This window comes from Numida meleagris, chromosome 5 (genome assembly GCF_002078875.1).
Source record: "Numida meleagris isolate 19003 breed g44 Domestic line chromosome 5, NumMel1.0, whole genome shotgun sequence".
NCBI lineage: Eukaryota > Metazoa > Chordata > Aves > Galliformes > Numididae > Numida > Numida meleagris.
Window position 1 is genome coordinate 6,381,402 of NC_034413.1, and position 18,996 is coordinate 6,400,397.

Genomic DNA, 18,996 nt, shown 5'->3' on the forward strand with positions numbered 1-18,996 from the left:
TGTATAGCAAGTGTGCTGGGTACTAGCCCAGATGTAAGAGTGAAAGCTGAGCAACAGTCAAGATCCTCACCTACCATTTTGCCCACACATTCACTTACTCATATCCAAGCAGTTAAACAAATGCTTTGCAGAGAGACGTACAAAAGGAATACTTAATTCCCTTTACTGCAATGCAGGTTAGAGAGCTAATGTAGGCAGAGAGATGCTTTACCTTGGGATTGGTTTAATTTTACCGATTCTAGTTACTGGTTACATTTACTTTCAATTATTTTACTTAATTATCAAAATATTAACACACTTCCACATCTGGAAGTCCATGCACTTTTTGATCATGAATACTTAATCTAGAAACATTATTTAAGAGCATGAACAGAGGACTGATGTGGTTTTCTAACAGTTTTTGTCTCCATCATCTAAAGAGTCGTGTAAAATAAATAATATTTCAAATCACAAATAAAATACTTTGGCTGAATGCTTAGAAACTGTCAAGGTATATAGAAAAATAGTTCTCTTGAAGGAATATAATTTGAGGTTTTTGTTCCAAAATATTTATCCACTTCCAGCTACAGTGAGATAACCTATGTACAACTTGAGCGCTTTATGAATCCTGAAAGCCATTGTTTGTTTCTTTCCCCATTTTTTTAGTGCTGGTATCCAACTGAAAGGCTTTGTAGCCTTCTGGAATAGAATATGATGTATAAAGAACCTCTTTGGCTTGTTATGAGTGTATCAAAAGAATTACAGATATAAGAGGATCCTAATTCAGCAAAATAGACATGAACAGTGACTTTAGTATCACAGTGGCACACTTTCAAACCAAGAAAAGCTGTTGCATGCTGTAAGTTTAGGACTAGAGTGGAAGACTTTTGTTGCTGTTACTGGTATGTTTATTTATAAGTTATTGTTAGGAAATCTTCCAACTGAACATTTAACAAAGCAAACAGAAGTCCTAGCAAAAATTGGGGGATGATTTGTGATACATATAGAATTCTTCCACTAGAGGGTGGCAGTGCCTTTCCTTTTGTGAACTGCTTGCGTGGAGTTGTGTTTGTGCACATTGAAAACAGTGTATACGGGGGACGGATAAGAGAAGAACAGTGACTTTAGCATGATGTCTGGCATATGTAATATGTTACAATTCTTACTATAGGCTTTTCTGTTTCAGGTTATTTATATTTGGATCCTATGAAAAGGAAACAAATGTTCATTGCACAATGGAGCTGAGCAGTAGTGTTTGGGAAGAAAAATCAAGGAGTTCTATTAAAACGGTAAAACAGATACAACCTTTGTATGTTGCAGTATGTCTTATGGTCTTATGTTGTCTAGACAGTGTGCATTCTGGGAAGTCAAATGGGTGATTTAGCTGGAAGAAAACCCTAAAAACAGAATGTTACTTTTTAATCCAAAGTTTTTTTGACTGTCAAGTTGATGCGTATGGATAACATCATGCTCAGTTATCACTGTTGTGCTTGAAAATGTACCTGATTTGCGTATATTAATTATCAACTGTCTGTCTGTATTCAAGCAAACAGTTTAAAGTGTGTATTTGTAGACCTGTTACATTTGGGTGAGGTGATGTTTAGAAAACAGTGAATGAGGTTCACTGGGCAGTAGAGTATTCCCTACTGACATGAGTACTGAAGACACGTGCTCAAAGAGTAACTCGTGACCAATTTCCTCCTTCTGCCTACATTTTGACGAAACGCAGAAGGAATTGCTGTATATCTCTCACTTTTTTTAGAGCATATGAATCCTACCACGTCTGCTGAAGAAAAATACTTTTAAAACGGTCTGCAAATATAGAACATAGTAGTATTAGTGATATTGTAAGCTAATCTTTTATTATCATGCTTGACAACATGAGTTTAGCAGCACACAGCCTACAAAATACATTTCTCTTGCATATGTGGAGGAAGAATCTTGCCTCTCTTCAAAACAAGAGGTGCAATATATGAGAGCCTTAACATTTCACATCAGTGATCTTGTGGTAGTCATCAAATTGAACTTATGCTGAGCAGGGTAAGTACTGTGCCTATTGAAAACAACAGAAGCTTTACAAAGACTTCATCTTAACAACTGGCTTCATAAAAAGAATCACTGGAATGAAAATCAGTGTTATGCATTTTACCCTCTACTGTCCGAGTTCAGCTCCCTTAAGCCCTGTGCCTGTGCTGTATCTGGCTGCAGTTCTAGAGATCAGCACTGATTCTGGCTGCTCTGGCCAGAAAAATGCAATGTCTCGTTCCATTTCTGCAATTAAATTCCATTTTGTGTTGTTTTTAAAACTCCTTGTGACAACTGCTGTGAAATGTCTTCTCAGCTTACTTACACTGTTATCCTTAAAAGAATATATGACTGAGCATCAGAAAGACAATTGCTTCCCACTATCTTAGCTGCTGTATTCTCAGTCAAGTGAAAAATGTGAGTGGGTGAGTAGAGGTTCACTCTTGCTCCTTTAGCCACCTTGAACAACCAGTTGCAACCACCTTTCTGAGCACAGCATGCAGGAAGTGGGCAGGGGAGGCGCAAGCAGGAAGGGAGTCAGTAGCTGGTGTGCAGGCGGAGAAACTTCTGAGAAGCTTTGAGTTTGGTTTGACAGCAAAACATCATGGAAACCAGTGGTGGTTCCTAGAGTTATCTCTGTCTATACCAGCTCCTGGGACTGTGAGGGCTGATTGGCTGTGAATTAGCTGTGCTGGCTCCCCAAGCTCACTTGCTGAGTGTTAGTATCTGTGCCAGTGGAAAGCAGAAAGAGAGGTGTATGGGAAAAGAAAGGTAGAATGGTGGCAGCTTATACTGTGTAAACCCCAAAGCTTTGCACCACCGGAGGTGTTAGGAAGCAGAAAGCATTGCAATGATCCTGAGAGGCTTTAATAACATTCATAGATTTCGCTGATATATTAATCAAGAGGTAGAGTTGGCATAACTTATTTTCAGACTTATTTTGCTTAATCTGTTTTATGAAGCAGTTTTGCTTAACTTTTTCTGGTTTGTTTTAATCTACCTCTGAAGTCTCTTTGATCACATAAGGATAACAGGAGTAATTCAGCCCTAATAGTCTGGACAGTTCATAGTTTTAACCCATTTATAACAGTCAGAAAAGTATTTCAGGATTTGGAACCAATTCCAATAACTCATCCAAATGACCCTTAGTTGGGATAAGCAGTATCTGAAGCAGCACACGTTTTCTGGGTTGTTCCTGTAGCAGTAAGGTGGCAGTACATTGATTTAACACTCCATTTCTCTGAACGAATTGGTTTGTGTTAACTTATATGTAACTTAAGTAGCAAAATCAGAACGTCTTCGTTTCTCTCGTTAGTGGGCAGCGTGGCACTGGTGTGTTTGTGACAGCAGATGGCAGTAGAACTAAACTGATGGTAGGTGGAAAGGTGTGGCTCCTGTTTCAAGCTGCAAAAAAGTACTTGGGCTCACGTTCTGTTTGAGCAGCTAAAATGAAATGGCAGGTTTTCAAGTTTTCCTGCCTTCGGAACTATGACTTGCATGTAAAGAAGTTTGAGTAGTTGTGTTCCAGGCCTTCACCATCCCATCACTGCCTGCTGAGAGCAGCAGTTCCTTGGTGTGAGCTGCTGGATCTGTAGCTCTGCTGTCACTATGGGGAACTCGTGCTCAACCACCTTGAACTTTGTGTCACTGAAGAGGTAAAGTAACTTTAGGGTCCTGGTTCTAAAGATCTTGATTGTGATTGAATACTGAAATGAAAAGTTAGCACCTTGCAAAGCCTCTTTGCTACACAGCTTCAATTTACCAGGTATAGTGCAATCATGGAAAAGAGACTCCCTTAGGAAATCAGTTTAAATATGCAATTTAAGTTTAAAAAAAAAAAAATTAGGAGACCTTGCTGGGTAGAGAATTGCCAAATCCCTCGATAGAATCAGAAATGTTGCAAACATACTTAGGTTTGGAACTTATTTTTCTGAGAAATTGTGACTGCATGAAGTCTTTGTAATATTAAATCCTTCTTTTAATGACCATGTGTGCAGTAATTATTTGAAATGAAGTTGTTATAATGAATATCAGAAAATACGGAGGAGAAATTATAATCTAAGCTGAAGTGAAAAACAGTTCAGTAGATTCTGGTTGAAGTGTCTGTTTTGTTATAGTATCGTATAGGCATGAGAATACATCCACTGAGTCAAATAACATTCTACAAAGTTCCTGAGGAAAATTCTGCTAGTTTTCTGTACTTACTGGCATTGTCATTCTTTTCATTATGCTAGTAGTAGTGATAAAAGATTAGACAGATTTAATACTTCATAATAAACTTGGTGAGGCTTTAATCTGATCCCATTATTTATGGAACATTAGCAGATGTCAAAATTGCTTTAAAAAAAGTGCTGTGTTAGTGAACGTATCTGGATTATTACTGAAGTATCTGTTCTAATACAAAGATGTTTCTTGCTTCTAAGCTATTTATCAAATCAGTCTGAAATACCAATAAAACTTCAGAGAAATGATTTGGCACGTTCCCATGTGACATGTAAACATTCTTAAATACCTTAATTAGTAGTGTTGCTGCTGGAATTAACTTTAATCACTGCATTGCTATGGGAAAATTATTTTTGGATAGGATATAGTCATTAGACAGCATTAGCAACATTGGATTACTAGACAGGTGTTCCACAGCTAAAACTGTATTTATGTTTGTATCTAAATGCTGGCCAGCACTTACAGACTGGGGAAAAAAATTGGTTTTTATTGCTTGTGACAATATAGAGTAATGAAGGGAAGGTTCTTAACTGCAAAATGAAATGTATCTGTTCTGTGGGTTGTTGTTGTGGTTTTTTGCCTTGTTTTTGTAATAGAAATTCAGAAGCATAAGATAATTGCTGTTTGATTGTGAAATAATGAAGTTAGATCATCTAAGACAGATATGAGGGAACATGTTTTAAATTCTGGTTTCAAGTAATAGGCTCCTTCAGGTTGCGCCGCAGGAATGGCCGCACTTGTGTCTTCCTAAATGCAGTTAAGTGTGGGGAGGGGGGTACTTTTATTGGCGTTTTAGCTGTTTTTTTTTCAATAATATTTTTTCAAATTCCACTTGCACTTTTCTCTGTATGTTCAGAGAAAATACTTTGTCAACACCAAAGTAACTGAAGGGTAAGGTCAATGCCATCTACCTCTCAGAACATTGAGTCTGTGTGTGTGTGTGTACATGTACAGAGGCCACAATCTTCAGTGTTTGTGGGAGGTGATTCTGACAGCTATGGGCTTCTACATGGACAGACAGTGGTAACTTCTGAAATTGCTTCAGGCAGGCTGGTTGGTACATTTTAATAAAAACAAAGGGATATTTCTTAGCCTTTCATAAAACTAAATTTGCTTTATCGGGGATTAAGGGGAACTAAAGGTATTCTGGTGGTGACATATAAATATAAAATGAGCAATAATGTAAATCAAATTCAGCACCTTCTGAAATGAGTTGCCTGAGGATACTCAACAATAATGTCAAAATTTGAAGCAACTGTGAAACGTTAATTTGTAAATACGCAGAATTAAATGCCTCACAGTTGGCATTTCGGTCTGCTTGTTTAACAGTCTGCCATTTCAGCATTTAATCCTTTCAAAAGAAAGGAGGAGGATTAAAGCAAGGGAAGCTTTTTCAAAATGTCACTTTTTATGAAAATTCATGATCTTGTAAAATTTGATAATATTTGTAAATACAATGGGGAATAGTTCTGAGATTTGTGCCTTACATAATGTTCTGTAATCCGTCTTTCAAATAAACTTGAAGGCCATCAGGATTTTTTTTTCTGGCTCATCGGAAACATTTAAGCTTTTTTGACTGGAGGCCTCAGAGCATTTCTGCTTCTCTGTAATTTAATGAGACCTTCTGTTATAATGCACCGTAGTGCTTTGCTTTGCAGAGAATTGCATATGAACTTTAAAAAAAAAAAAAGCAAACAAAATCACTTTTTTTTGGCGCACGTGTATTCAGGTAGTATAGAACAAGGTGCCACAGTCACAGCGTGACCTAATACTTACTGCCTGCTAGTAAAATAAATAAAAATCATTCAGGAGATACACACCATGTTGTTGGGCATGCATACCCTGATTGAAAAGCAGAGTGCTCCACAGCTTGCTGCAGCAGGCAGTGTGAAATGCACCAGCTGCATCCAGTCTGTAAATTCCATACGCGCACCTTCTTTCTCCCTATGGCCATGCTTGAAATTGTGAGCTTTCCTGGCCTTCCTCAGAGCACTTGGAGTTCTGTGGCGGGTTCTGATAGCCTGCTACGTGTCTGACTTGCTAGCCTTCAAATTTAGAGGTTACTCATACGATTACCAATCTCTAGTACGTATTCTTTGAGTTAACTCTTACTTGTGTATCTTCTATATCCTTTGGATAGTACCTAGTTCAAGTCTAAGCTTTTCTCATCATACAACTTCACCTTAATAATTTTATATTTTAAAGGAAATGCAGCATGATCTCTTTTCCTTAAGAGCACTTGCAAAATACAAGCCAGGCACCATGCTGTAGTGCACTGCTGATGCTCTGGGGTGATTTATTTTTTTAATTCTTATCTGCTCAAAATACTGGATGTGGGAAAAAACTTGAACTAGGTTTTGCAGCAGCTGTGTTTCTCATTTGCAGAGAAGTTGATTTACAGTGATAGCTGATCTTGCTAAACAAATAGATGGCTGATGCATGAGAGCTAACTTTGTTGTGTAAACAGTGTGGCCTATTGTAAGAGAGATAACAGTGTTTCACTGACCAGAGTAAACAAAATGGTTTCTGGGCAGTTAAGTATATTTTGGGAATGACTTTCTAAACTATGCAGTTATGTCCTGTTGCAAAGTTCTGCAGCCAGGGAGCTGTGCTGACGGCTGCCGCACATGGCTGGAGCGGAGAGGGAGGGATGGGGGTGGCAGGTTCAGGGCTCTCCTTCCTTTGAAATACTCTTTTATGAGTGAATCCTTTGTGCAAGTTCTTCCTGAAGGTCATAATCTTCAAAAGTAGGTGTTTGGCTTTGGTGTGTGGTGACGGCATTATTTTGGATAGGTGGCTTCCAAACTCTTTAAAACTGGAAGTCTGACATGCATTTTCAAAAATCTAATTTATTTTTTTGGAAGTCAGACCTTTTACTGGTATCACGTTCATCACAAAGGATTCTTTGTCTCTTTGGTATATTTAGAGTCAATTCTTTTCCTCTGAAACACATGGGAGAAAAAACTTTGACTTTAAATGGAATTATTATATGGAGCTTCTTTTTCCAATTGACAGACTGACCAAGTGTTTCATATCCAAGACATAAACGGAGAGACGTAATATTGAAACCTTTTTATCAATTTAAAATGTGACAATTTGTGTGATGTTGATCTCTTCCTTAGCTGTCTGGATTCTTGGAAACAATTCATAGAACTGAGTCTCTAATTTGGAGAGTCTCTAAATTATAGTAGGGATCTCACTATCCACCAGTAACAAAGTATTAGCCGTAGGCTGGAGTCTGGTTGGTGGGTATGTGACTTGAGGCTGTACTTCTTTTGCTCACCTACTTTGGCCTAAGTGTTGTACACTTAGAAAGGTGATGTGCATAAGCACAGCTCTTTGTATTGATTTTAAGTAGTGACGAGCATCAATCTCTTTTCTGGTTCTCTGTATAATTCAGACTTCTTACCTAGTAATGGCTCTGTACATCTGTGTTCCTGTCTGGATTTCAGCAGCTACCCTTCTGTTCTAATGAGGTTTTGAGAGATGGTATTCAAATCTTCTTGAATGTTTTATATATAGACGATACTAACATGTACTTAAAGTACTCGTTAGTAGACAAAGTCTCAGTACTTAGGTCTGATTCTCACTGCTGTTGTAGTTGGTGTAAATACAAAAATTACATTAGATTAAATGAGTATAATCAGGCTAAATGCCAGGAAGAAATTTGAATGAAGGTTTCTGAAAATATCCTCATTTAATTAATTGGCATTTAATTAATTATATATAGTACAATAATTTCCGTATTAATGATTTCACTGAAGAACCTACTGTTCTTTAATATAGATACTCAATGTCCTTCAACAGAAGGAAAATGAATGTTCATACCCCATAGACAGTTGATACATAGTGGTCTGAAACTGTGGTTAATGTCAAAATACAAGGCTATAAACTACTGAATGTCTGCAAAGAAAGCCTTTAATTTTGTGGGAGGAATTCCTTATTCTGAGTACAGTCTTATGTCATGTTGCTATCTTTATGAAGTCAAATGAGTTAAGTAGTTCAAATTCTTGGACTCGAGGTGCTGTGTTGTTACATGGGTTGTGTCTCACCTTTCTGGAATGCTGTAATTATTTCACTGAACATTATCTCAAATTGACAATTCATTTTTTTGTTCTTTTTCCCTCTGATCACAAGTCAAAGCAGAAATTAGATGCTTGTCTCTTGGTGTTAAGTCTCTTACAGGTCTTGCTCGGTGGAGCTCAGCACCTGGAGGCCACACATTGAATGAGGATGGTGTTTGAAGTACATGTTGTCATTACTGTTCTCACTAGTAACAATACTGTGGCCATTTTCTGCCTGTAGAATAACGAGAGAAATCTGCTTTTGAGGGCAAAAGCACATGCTCTGATTATCAGTACCCAAGTGAGTCTTCTTGCTTTTACTTAAGGACTGCTATTTTTTAAATACTTTTGGTAATGGGGGGGAAAAAAAAAAGCATAAGCAGGCATTTTGTAATGCAGATGTGGGGTTGTTTCTCCAAAGGCTCTATAACAATGGCAGACAGAAATGAGAAAATAATATGGGTGGGCAGCATAGCAGTTGCCCTACAAAAGCCTTGAGGATCAAAAATGCAGTTGCTGCTTCCCATCACGCAAATAAAATGACTAAAAGGTCATTCCAGTGTATTAAGGTTAGATAGAGCAGCCTGATACTCTGCAAAGGACACCTATGCATCGGAAGTAATCAGAAGTGAGTCATCGTTTAAAAAATGGAGCATTTCCCTTAATGCAGGCTATTAAAAGGCTGGCTCCATTAAATTTTAGGTAAGATAAATAGACTCTTTGAATTACAATGTCTTTACAAATATCTTAACCAAAAGTCAGTATCTTCAGATCTTTACTAACGTCATCTGTTTCCATTTTTAGATGCTCAGCTTGGAACAAATATAATGTCTGCACACCCTCAGATCCATTTGATGTTAATTGAAGCTATATATTTTCTTTAGCTGAAGGAAGAAAACAAACCCAAAAAAGCCTCTAGAAATCTGTGGCTGGATATCCAGAAAGCTTGAATTTTTTTATTGTTTTTAATTACAAAACCAGTTTTTCATATCTGAATATAAATCTACACATGTACCTTTTATATACACACATACCTTTAACATGTATATGCATACATGCACTTAATATATGTAGGTGTGTGTGTATATATATATAAAAATCAAAAGTATCAGTTGTTCTTCAGTTAAATCTAAATGATAGTCTTATGGGCAGCAAATTGACCATGTGTTTAAAGATGTAGATTGTTACAGTTATAATAACTTGACTCATGAGACATTGGGCTGGACTTATCTGGGGCTCATTTAAACTTGCACCTCTACTCTAGTAGAAGAGAGTCAAGAAATAGAAAGATGATGGTTAGCAGAGCAATTGCAGAAATCTGTTTCTGGGTTCACAGGTAGTTAAATCATACATCTGTGGGAGTAAAGCACGAACAGGCTGTTGAACAGCTTGTAAACTCAAAATACTTACATAACTATGAATTACATCCTAAGTAAGCTTAGGAATACAGTGTTCACAACTTCCTAATACAGCCAAGCGTTGTAATCTTCTCTAGCTCCACCTTAAAACTGATGACTTCCGTTGGTCTCAAAGCTGATGGACCTTTTTGATAAGTAGAAACAGAAATACACATACACGGTAAGGTTTCAGTAATGGTACAAGTTACCTCTGTAACAAGTAAATTAGTAAAATTATAAATTAATGTTCTGTCACGTGATGCTTCTGTGAAATGTGGAGTCGATGTTAATTTGAGCTAAATAACCTATTCTTAGGGGGTATGAGATGCGCTCTGTGACAGAGATGTTAATAGATGATGTATAATGTTCTTTTACTCAAAAGTTTGAATTTGAGACCCATCTGTAGACCACAAATGAAGCTGACCACAAGCAGCAGAGCACGGTGGGGTTTAGTTTTGGCTGGCTGCAGTGCAGGCTGTCTTGGAGGAGCCCTTTGTGATGCAAATCACAGTTCAGGGAGCGGAGGTCGTGGGAAGCTCAGCCTCTAAGCACACACCTGATCAGAGACAAAAAGCAAATGCAGAACATCTGCTTTAAATAACGATTAAATTGCAAATTCCGTGTTGGCAGTTTGCTGCTGTTATCTCTTTTGTCTCTTGAATAAGCTGAAAAAACATAGAATTTATACTGTCACCATCTTGCTGAGGTTTACTTGTTAAAGTTTATCCATCTTTTTTCCCCTCTTTTTCATGAAGAGCATAGTAAATAATGGAGGTGCAGTGGAGGCATGGGTAAAACTTGGTCCTGTGGGGTGGCAGTAAGGTAAGCTGCTTCTCCATGGGTTTAGATCCTGCAGTGAGGTTGATGCTGTAAATATTCTAGAAAGAAAGCACTTTGCAAATCAGCATGGGAGAAAAAACTTGAAGGGCTCCAGCTGTGTATGGTAAGTATTTGAGGGGAAAAAACAACCGTGGGCAAGAGGGAATAGATCCTATGTATAACTCAAATCCCATACAGTTGCTCAAAATGGAAAAGAAGCAGGTAGCAATGGCGTGCAGGTGAATGTGTTCTTCTGTCTAGGTGACCTTGTTTCTTGTGATACCTAAAACAAAGCAGTTAAATTTGCTTTGGAAGTCCTTTATTATGTCTTTGAGATGCTGCATTACTAAGAAGGAGTGAAGCTCAGTGCTCAAGTTTCTTTAGCTTTGCTATCCTGATTAAAAACACAGAAGAGTAAGGAAGAGCTAAGAGTTTTTTGATTGCTGGCGGTTTGCTTTAAGAGTGACTTAATGTAGGGTGTGAAAAAGCAAGAGATTAGGCACAGTTTTGACCTGAGGAAGGTTTTGTGCTGGAGTAGTAGGGTAGGATGTGTTGGCAGTAAAATACTACACTGCATGTTCAACTGGGGGGGAGGGGCAGGGCTTTGGAGGGCATTTGGAGGGCTCAGCCCTGTAGGCTGAGCAGTCTTGTCAGTCATGAAAAATAAATGGCTCAGGAAAACCCTTAGCCAGGATTTCTTTGAAATCTTCCAGTAAGGAAAACACCCGAGGTACTAGGAAGTTCTGAGCGGCACTCAGGGATGTAATATCTGTTAATAATTAAAAGAAAGTGGGTGCAGTATTAAGGGAGAACAAATAGTACCTATTAATGTGGTGCAGGAGACCAGGTGTGATAATGAATAGCTGCAAAAACAGACCAAAGGACATCTAACAAGGATAAAACCACCACCAAAGTCATGAGTAATAAGGTCATGGGAGTACAGCAGCTGTAAATATTTGGCTAGAGTGGAATCTTTTAATGTACCTAGTTAAGATACATATTATCTATAGGTTATACAAACTCGAAGATACTTGTAATTATACTATCAAGAACGTTAAACAGCAGAAATACTGACTATAGCAATTATATAAATAACTGCCTGAAATTGAGCCAATTTTTCTGCTGTAGTCAGTATTTCTGCTGTTTAATATATATATATAATGTTAATATTAACTTCCAAACAAGACTGAAATCTAGCTGAACAATGTGTCTGGTTATTAGACTAGAGCTAGGGTAATGTGGAGTGGATGAGACCTGAAGAGGTAACCTAGTCCTTCCAGGTCGCAGCAGGGCTATCTGAATTCATTTAGACTAAAATCACTCTTTTTACTTGAGACCAGTCTAGGAGTATTTCTGTACTGATGGACTCGGAGTAATATTTCTTTGTGTTCTAGCTAGTCCAGGCAGGAGGCAGTTCTAGCCTAAAAACTCTCAGCAAACCTACTGGACAGAGGAAATAATAAATATATGATGTTTATTTAATTTCTGCAGTCTGGCTACAGGGGATGTTTGGCCAAAGCATGGGAACATCTATGATGGATTTTTCATTCCTTGCAGACAATATCTGAACAAAGAATATTTAACAATTTTTTTGCCTGGTATGATAAATGTTTCTACTTCAACAATAGTTTTGAAGCTTTAGTTGTTGGAGGAGAATCTGAAGTAACGTTTTCTGAAAATATGTTTGTAATAATGAGGAATAAACTGTTGGCTGCTGTTGTGAGCAAAGATGGTCAGATCCTTGCCAACTGATCTGTAGAAGTGCATTAGGAACCACAATCTTGGCTACATATGATAGAGGTAACCAAGGCTTGTAATTAATTCCTGAACTTTAAAAACAGCTGCTAGGAGGAAACAAATTTGTAAAAGGTCACTAAAGCAGTATTCTCTTAAGTCTAATAATTGGAATGAAAGTAAACCACATTTACTATAAAGTAAAGAACGTGTTTCTAGCTAGGATCACGCAATTTACTTATAACAGAGATTAGTTTCATTTTGGATTTCGTTTGGACAGCTGGGACTGGAAACCCGTAGATGCACTGGAAGAGGACAGAATACACTTTCTTTTGCAAGTTCAAAAAATAATTAAGTGGAGCAAAGAGATCTTTTGATATTGCCAAACCGCCAACCCAACATATGCAAAATACTGTTTCCAGTTCAACTTAGAAGTGTGTTCTTGCCTTAAAATGGCAAAAAAAAAAAAAAAAAACAATGACGCTTCTGCTGAAAATACCAAAATTAAGTTCACTTTGGTATTTGTGTGACTTAGTTGTGTAGAATTCTTTCAGTTTAAAGTATCTTCTGGGACTCTTGTTCCAGAGGTATTTGAGTATGTAAAGCGAAAGGCTCTTTTCGAACTTCTAAAGTTCATGAAGAAGGGCAAGCTGTGCATGATGAGAACACATGTTTATTCATTAGGATTTTCTTCTGACACTGAAGGCTAGCAGACTTCTAAGTTTAAAATTAAAGAAGGAAAAAAGCACCTTACTGACAATTTTATCTTCCCAAATCATGTCTCTCAAAAAAAAAAAAGAAAAAAGAGAATTCTTCATACCTTTCTCTTTCTGACTAGCTTGTAATATTTGCATGACAGTCATTATCAAAGAATAACATTGTGCACAAACAGATATTTAAAAATGCAAGTATGAGGTGTAGCTTTTTAAGTAGTTTGTGTAAATAGTTTTAATAACCAGAGGTCTGCAGCAGGGAAGCTATGCGAGTTTGCTGCGGTACCTTATGCATGGCCTTCCAGGCAGCAGTTCTCCAGTCCAGGCTAATTCTTTTCTCTCTCTGTTTTCCTTTCCCTCCACTCCGTGGATGTGGTGGTTTTACCCTTCCCCACCCCCAAGATATGACTAAAAATAATTTCCTGGCTACATTTTATTTAAGCTTTGAAGAATGTTTCAGAGATTGGAAGTTTTCTTGAGTTAACACATCTCTTGCTCTCATGAAATACACCAAACGGTGAAGTGACTGTTAAGAATTGGGAGCAAGTTAATGAGTAAGTTTGTAGTTTTGCATTCTGACGTTTTACTGTAAGATATTTAATCTCTTTTACTTTATTTACTTTATTACCGTAAGCTATTTCCTCATTCATCACACTGCACATTTGCTCTTCTATGAGGCTCTAATTTCTGTAATCTGTAGGTTTTCAGGTCCTGCTTTTATTATCAAGATTTTTAACTTAGCTTGTTCTTGTGGTCAGAAAATGCACTTTTTTTTATGGCTTCGCTGTTTAAAAAAATATATATGTATTTTTAACTTGTGCCTAAACTAAACTTTTGCACGCTTTACTAGCTCTGTTTTCAGCGCACAATCTGCTTTTTACAGTACCAATTTAAATAAGAAACAGACTCGGAATATTTAGTACTGGATGTGCTGTTTATGAAAGTGAATCTTTTCCGGGGGAATTTTCGGAGAGCTCTTAAATCAGTGCTGCACTCCGTAGAGTTGCAGCCTTTGGCTGCTGAAGGCCCCGTGCGTGCTCTGTTCCATATGCAGGCAGTGCTGCTGTCTTGTCTTTGTCAGCCAGCAGTCCTTCAGTGATGGTCATGGAAGTATAGCACCGTGGACTCATACCAAATACTCAAACTATTTTTTTTGCACAGAATGTCTTCATCGACTTCTTAGATGTGTTTTCAGTATCTTATTCATTTGATAAAGCTCACTGAAATGATTAAATCTGAAATATTTATTCATAACTCAAGAAATTTTTTTAAAAATTGCGTTTTCATGCAGATTCTATCCCAGTAATGCATTAAAAAAAAATCAATGATTAGCATTTTAATATAAAAAAATAAAAGCTGTCCTTAAGTAAATCCTGTCATGCAATTTACAATCTTCTCTGCCCCTTGTTAAATATATTTTTTAGAAAACACATGCATTTCTCAAGCACCCGGTTGCATTGTATAAATCTTTGTTCACTTCTAAATTGAATGGGCAATGAGTTGTAAATTCTTCCATTGAGCTAATTAATGGCAGCCCAAAACAAGCTCTCTTTCTGGTGGCATAGGAGAGAAGGGGAAATTGAAATAGGATGATAATGCGTTAAGAAATCTGCTGGGTATATTTCTTATATATTTCATGAGCTATCAGTAAGATCTGTTGTTAATTTAAAAATAAGGGTGCGTAAAACCAAAGTATGGGAAGTTGTGGTGAGTACTAAAGTAAAATGGAAGGTTTTAAAACCTGACAATTTCCTATTTGTATTTTCACTTTTTTTCCCATAGGAAGGCATGAAATTGGTATATATTAGTTCCCCGAGCATGAGAACATTTCAAAAGCCAGACAAAAAGCATGAGCTGTTGCTTCTATTGCTGATGGTGTCCTGCTCCTCTTTTATTTTCTTTGTCTCCTAGTGAGCTATATCTGGAAGAATGTTTTTATTTTGGCACTTTTGCATGCTTCAGTGGTAGTTTGGTGTCTCAAACGCACGTGGCTTTTCTTGTTTGTTTGTCTTTCTGTTTTTGTTTTGATAATTCACATCCTCTGCTACCTCCTGAAATGAATACAGGCTGAGGAAGTTGAGGGAGAGATTTCTGCAAGAAATGCAGCAAAGCCTCGAGATAACCGAATTGCCTGTTCCTAAATGTTTGACAAAAATCTTTTTGACATAGTCAAGTGCTTTTTTTTATTATTATTATTTATTTTCTTAGTTTGGGGTTGTTTCAGTGGATACCAATCGCAATTGGGCTTGTGATTGTCTAAATTAGTTATGCCAGTTCTATTTTCTTGCCGCTGAGACATCTATCTACAGGGAACAAATCCTTCCAAGTGTATGATCCCATTGATTTCACGGAGAAAAAAATACAACATGAAAACTTCAGACCTTTGGATCTTCATGAAGTGCTTGTAGAAGTTAGGCTCCAAAGTTTGCTGGTGTGCTGATTCTGCTTGCAGCTGGCGTTCAGTTTCTAAATTATTCTTTCGATAGACTGGGAGGAGATTTTTGTGTGTTTAGGGGGAGGAAAATTCTAGAAATGTTTCAAGTGCAAAACAAATATAGCTAGGTATTGATTTCTTTTGCACAGAGAATTGTCAGTGGTGTGAAGACCTTTTCAGTTGATAGCTGTGGCAATTTTCCTAAGTGATGAATGGTAACAGTATGAAAATGTGGCATGTAGGTGTGCTGTTGTCTTGGTGCAACTAATTAGATGTGACAGCGAGCTCCTGTTTCACTGCCTGCCAGCAACTTGTGCCCTATAACCATAAACAAATTGATTTGACGTGATGTGTTCAACAATATAACCAGAAATAGAGGTATGGTCCTGGAAATCTACTGTTTATTTAGTTATGTTTATACTGCAGTGTTTTGTCTAGAACTTAATTAAGTTTCCGTTGAGTGTGGTTTGGATTCTGTTCTACATAGAGAAAGATTATGATGTACCAAAAGCTTGATATTCTTGCAGTAATTATTCAGCACAGGCTGGATACAGGTTCCCAGCTTTTCTGGTGTTGGCGCTGTAGAATTTCAGCAGTAAACTGATCTGGTTTTTACCAGGTAACAGCAAGCCGAGGACAACAGATGTAACAGGAACTCTGTTTTGATCCAGATGGATCCTCTGTTTAACTGCTGAAGAGTTGTTGTAATGATAAATCACATTATTGCATCTCCTTTAGTTCCTTTGGGTTTAGCCACTTCTGTGGGAATGTGGGAGCCTGAAAAATGATTAGGTCATATGGGATGGTTTGCATTTTTCTGTAATAGCCATTCTGGCATTCGTTAATATTGATGGGAAATGTAGCAGTTGTCACGAAGGCGATGCGAGTTCAGGGTGCAGCTTGTGATTTCTGTGATTTCCCTCTAGTCATATATTTTAAATTGTTTAAGTACATTGGTTCTGGATACATGTCAAGTCACTGTTGCATAGGCTATGTTATTGCTGAAAGGGTGTAACTTGTGGTACCAGAAATTGCAATAGTCTGCTGGTAAGACTGTCTTTTTACATCTTTTTACTCTCTTGGGTAAGTCACTGTTTAAATATCAGACTTTCAGTAAGTCAAATAACACTGCTTGACTTCCTTCCTTTTGCCACGAAGCCTGGTGTCAGAATCCCTTTACAGCTGATGGCAGCTGGAGCCGTGTGTGCATTGCTGGGAGCCTGGTGGCAGGGATGGCAGAGCCCTGGCCTGTCCCAAGGCTGGCTGAGTACCCAGCTGCTGCCCTGCAGCACCCAGCTCATCCTCAGGGCAGTTTCAGCAGCGATTCCACTCCTGCCTTGAACCTGTGGGTTTTGGGGAAGACTCCCACGTGCGAAGTATTTATGAAGCTCCTGCTCTCTTCAGAAAGTGCGCTGTACTCCAGATGTGACTTTCTAAATTACCGTTGCTGCAAAGAAAAACCCTTCTGCTCCAGAATAAAGTAAACCTATAAATAATGTGCTCATTCATTCTCAACATTTTTCCTTCAGAAATGTAATTTTTAAGCCCTTTAAAATGTAACTTTTGAGCCCTTTAGTGAGAGCTAAGAATTACGATTTGTCTGTGTTATAAAGCAGTGTTGTAGATTTCATTTCCATGGAAACTGCCATCTGTGATGCAGGTTAGTGTATGGACAGTGGATAATAACTTTTCCATATTTTTAGTTTTGATGGCAGTATCCACATCAGTAATCAGATTGATGCCATTAGCTCTGGTAGGCAAGCAGTGTCTTTGTGTGAAGCAGAAGTCTCTCCATGGTGCCTATTAATTCCATCATGAAGAACTTTTGCTCGATGTTCTAATAATTTGTCTTTATTACATGAAGATTAATTAAATTGTTTGATAAGGACTAGTTAGTTCTAATATAAACAGAATTACTGGCTGCTCTAGAGATTTGCTTCTAACATATGTACTTGAATGTGTTTTTTTCCTCCTCCTCTGGAGTGATGAACAAAACCCTGGACCTTTCTCTTCCGAGCATGTACTCAAAGCACTAAACTCTCTTATGTTCTCATTAATCTCATGTATCTGTAATTTGTAGTGCAACAATTTAAACCAATTTACGCAAAGGAAGCCATAAGCAAGGTAAACTTTCTATTGATTCTGTCTTGCACGCAGTGTTAGTAATCATCTTGTTCTTTAATAAGCACTTTCAGTAAGCTTAGTTCGGTGTTTGTTACTAGTCTGCCTGAAACTTTTACGAATTATTCATATAACTGAGTCATCCTGAAGCAATACCAGAGGAAGCCTTTTTTTCTGTCAAAGACATGAATGGTGATGCAAGATTTGGAAAAATCGATCTTTTCCATTTTTTTCTGGGCCAAAGGAAGACACCACAGTTGGGTTTAATAAAGACTAAAAGGATGTCAGTGAGCCAGAGCACTAAGAGAAGAGCTATGCTGGTGTTTGTAGAAAATTGCTCTCCAAAGAGGTGCTGTGCATAAAACCAGAGGTCAGCATTGTACCTGCCTCTGACACTTCCAAGTTAAATGCAGGTTTTCCAATGCCTTGTTTGTCTTTAACTCCTCCATTCAGCTCGTGTAATTACTGTTTAGTGAGAACGCCACAGCAATACATGGTAATTGCTAAACAGCTTACTGTTTGCATGTCACGTAGCCCACTTCCCCGTGCAATTCACAAGTACAGGTTAGTGTTAGTTCAGGAAAAGAGTACCCGCAATGCATTAGAAGAGCTGAAGAAAAATAACACATAGCTTCTTGCTTTGTGCAGTACCTAGCTTGTTCCGTTCCTTGCTGGTGACAAACATTTTCAGTGCTCATTGAGTAAGCATGCAGTTGTTTACTGTCACGAATTGTCACCGTGATTCCAGACAAATAGCAGATGATGGTAAAATTAGACACGTGCATAATGTTCACAATTTAAAAGAGGTGATGTAGAAGAAAAAAAGTAGTGAAGCCCACTTCCTACATAACAGGACAAGTAAAAAGAAATAAATGAATAAATTTATCTTCTTCCCTAAAGAAAAACGTGGACAGTGTTGCAGCCTTAGCTTGATGTAATTGTGTATCTATCCATGTGCACAGACTGTGAATCACAGAACCAGAAGAATTACCAGCAAAGGCTCTTTTCACTGTTTCTGTCACCATGAGAACTCTCTCTGTTGTTTCTGATGCTCCACCAAAAGCAAAGTTGGTTACTGTTGTGCAGTGATTCCACTGCTGGTAACACCCATTTCTCTTTGTGACACATTTGCCGTACAGACTCCTTCACTGATAACATTATTTCATTTTTTTTAGTGTGGCACATACTTTATTTACATCCATTCATAGGAAATTGTCCCTTGAAAATTGCTTCCAATATAAGTGACTTTTGTTCTGGAACTGTTATTTTTCAAGCAGTGCTTTAAGTTTGCCTAAATGTTTTCATTTCAATGAATTTTCCATCATCAATTCTGGCCTCTTTTTTTTCCAGAGAAGTGTTCAGTCAGAGTTGTCTGTTAATCAGCTATTCATTCTGGCAGGCAATTGATATCTATTTTCTCTGACTGATATTCTTCCTGACAGCTTGGATAAAATTCTGTGTTATACTTAAGGGTGTTTGAAACAGTC

The 18,996-nt window shown here is 37.7% G+C and overlaps 1 protein-coding gene across 1 annotated transcript in view; it reads left to right on the top strand.

Moving 5' to 3' along the window:
- Nucleotides 1-18,996, top strand: part of PDZD8 (PDZ domain containing 8) — a 50,880-nt gene that overhangs the window by 21,248 nt on the left and 10,636 nt on the right. Inside the window, exon 3 of the mRNA XM_021399668.1 lies at nucleotides 1,166-1,268. Coding sequence (XP_021255343.1) covers nucleotides 1,166-1,268 — 103 coding nt within the window. The remainder of the gene's footprint in view (nucleotides 1-1,165; nucleotides 1,269-18,996) is intronic.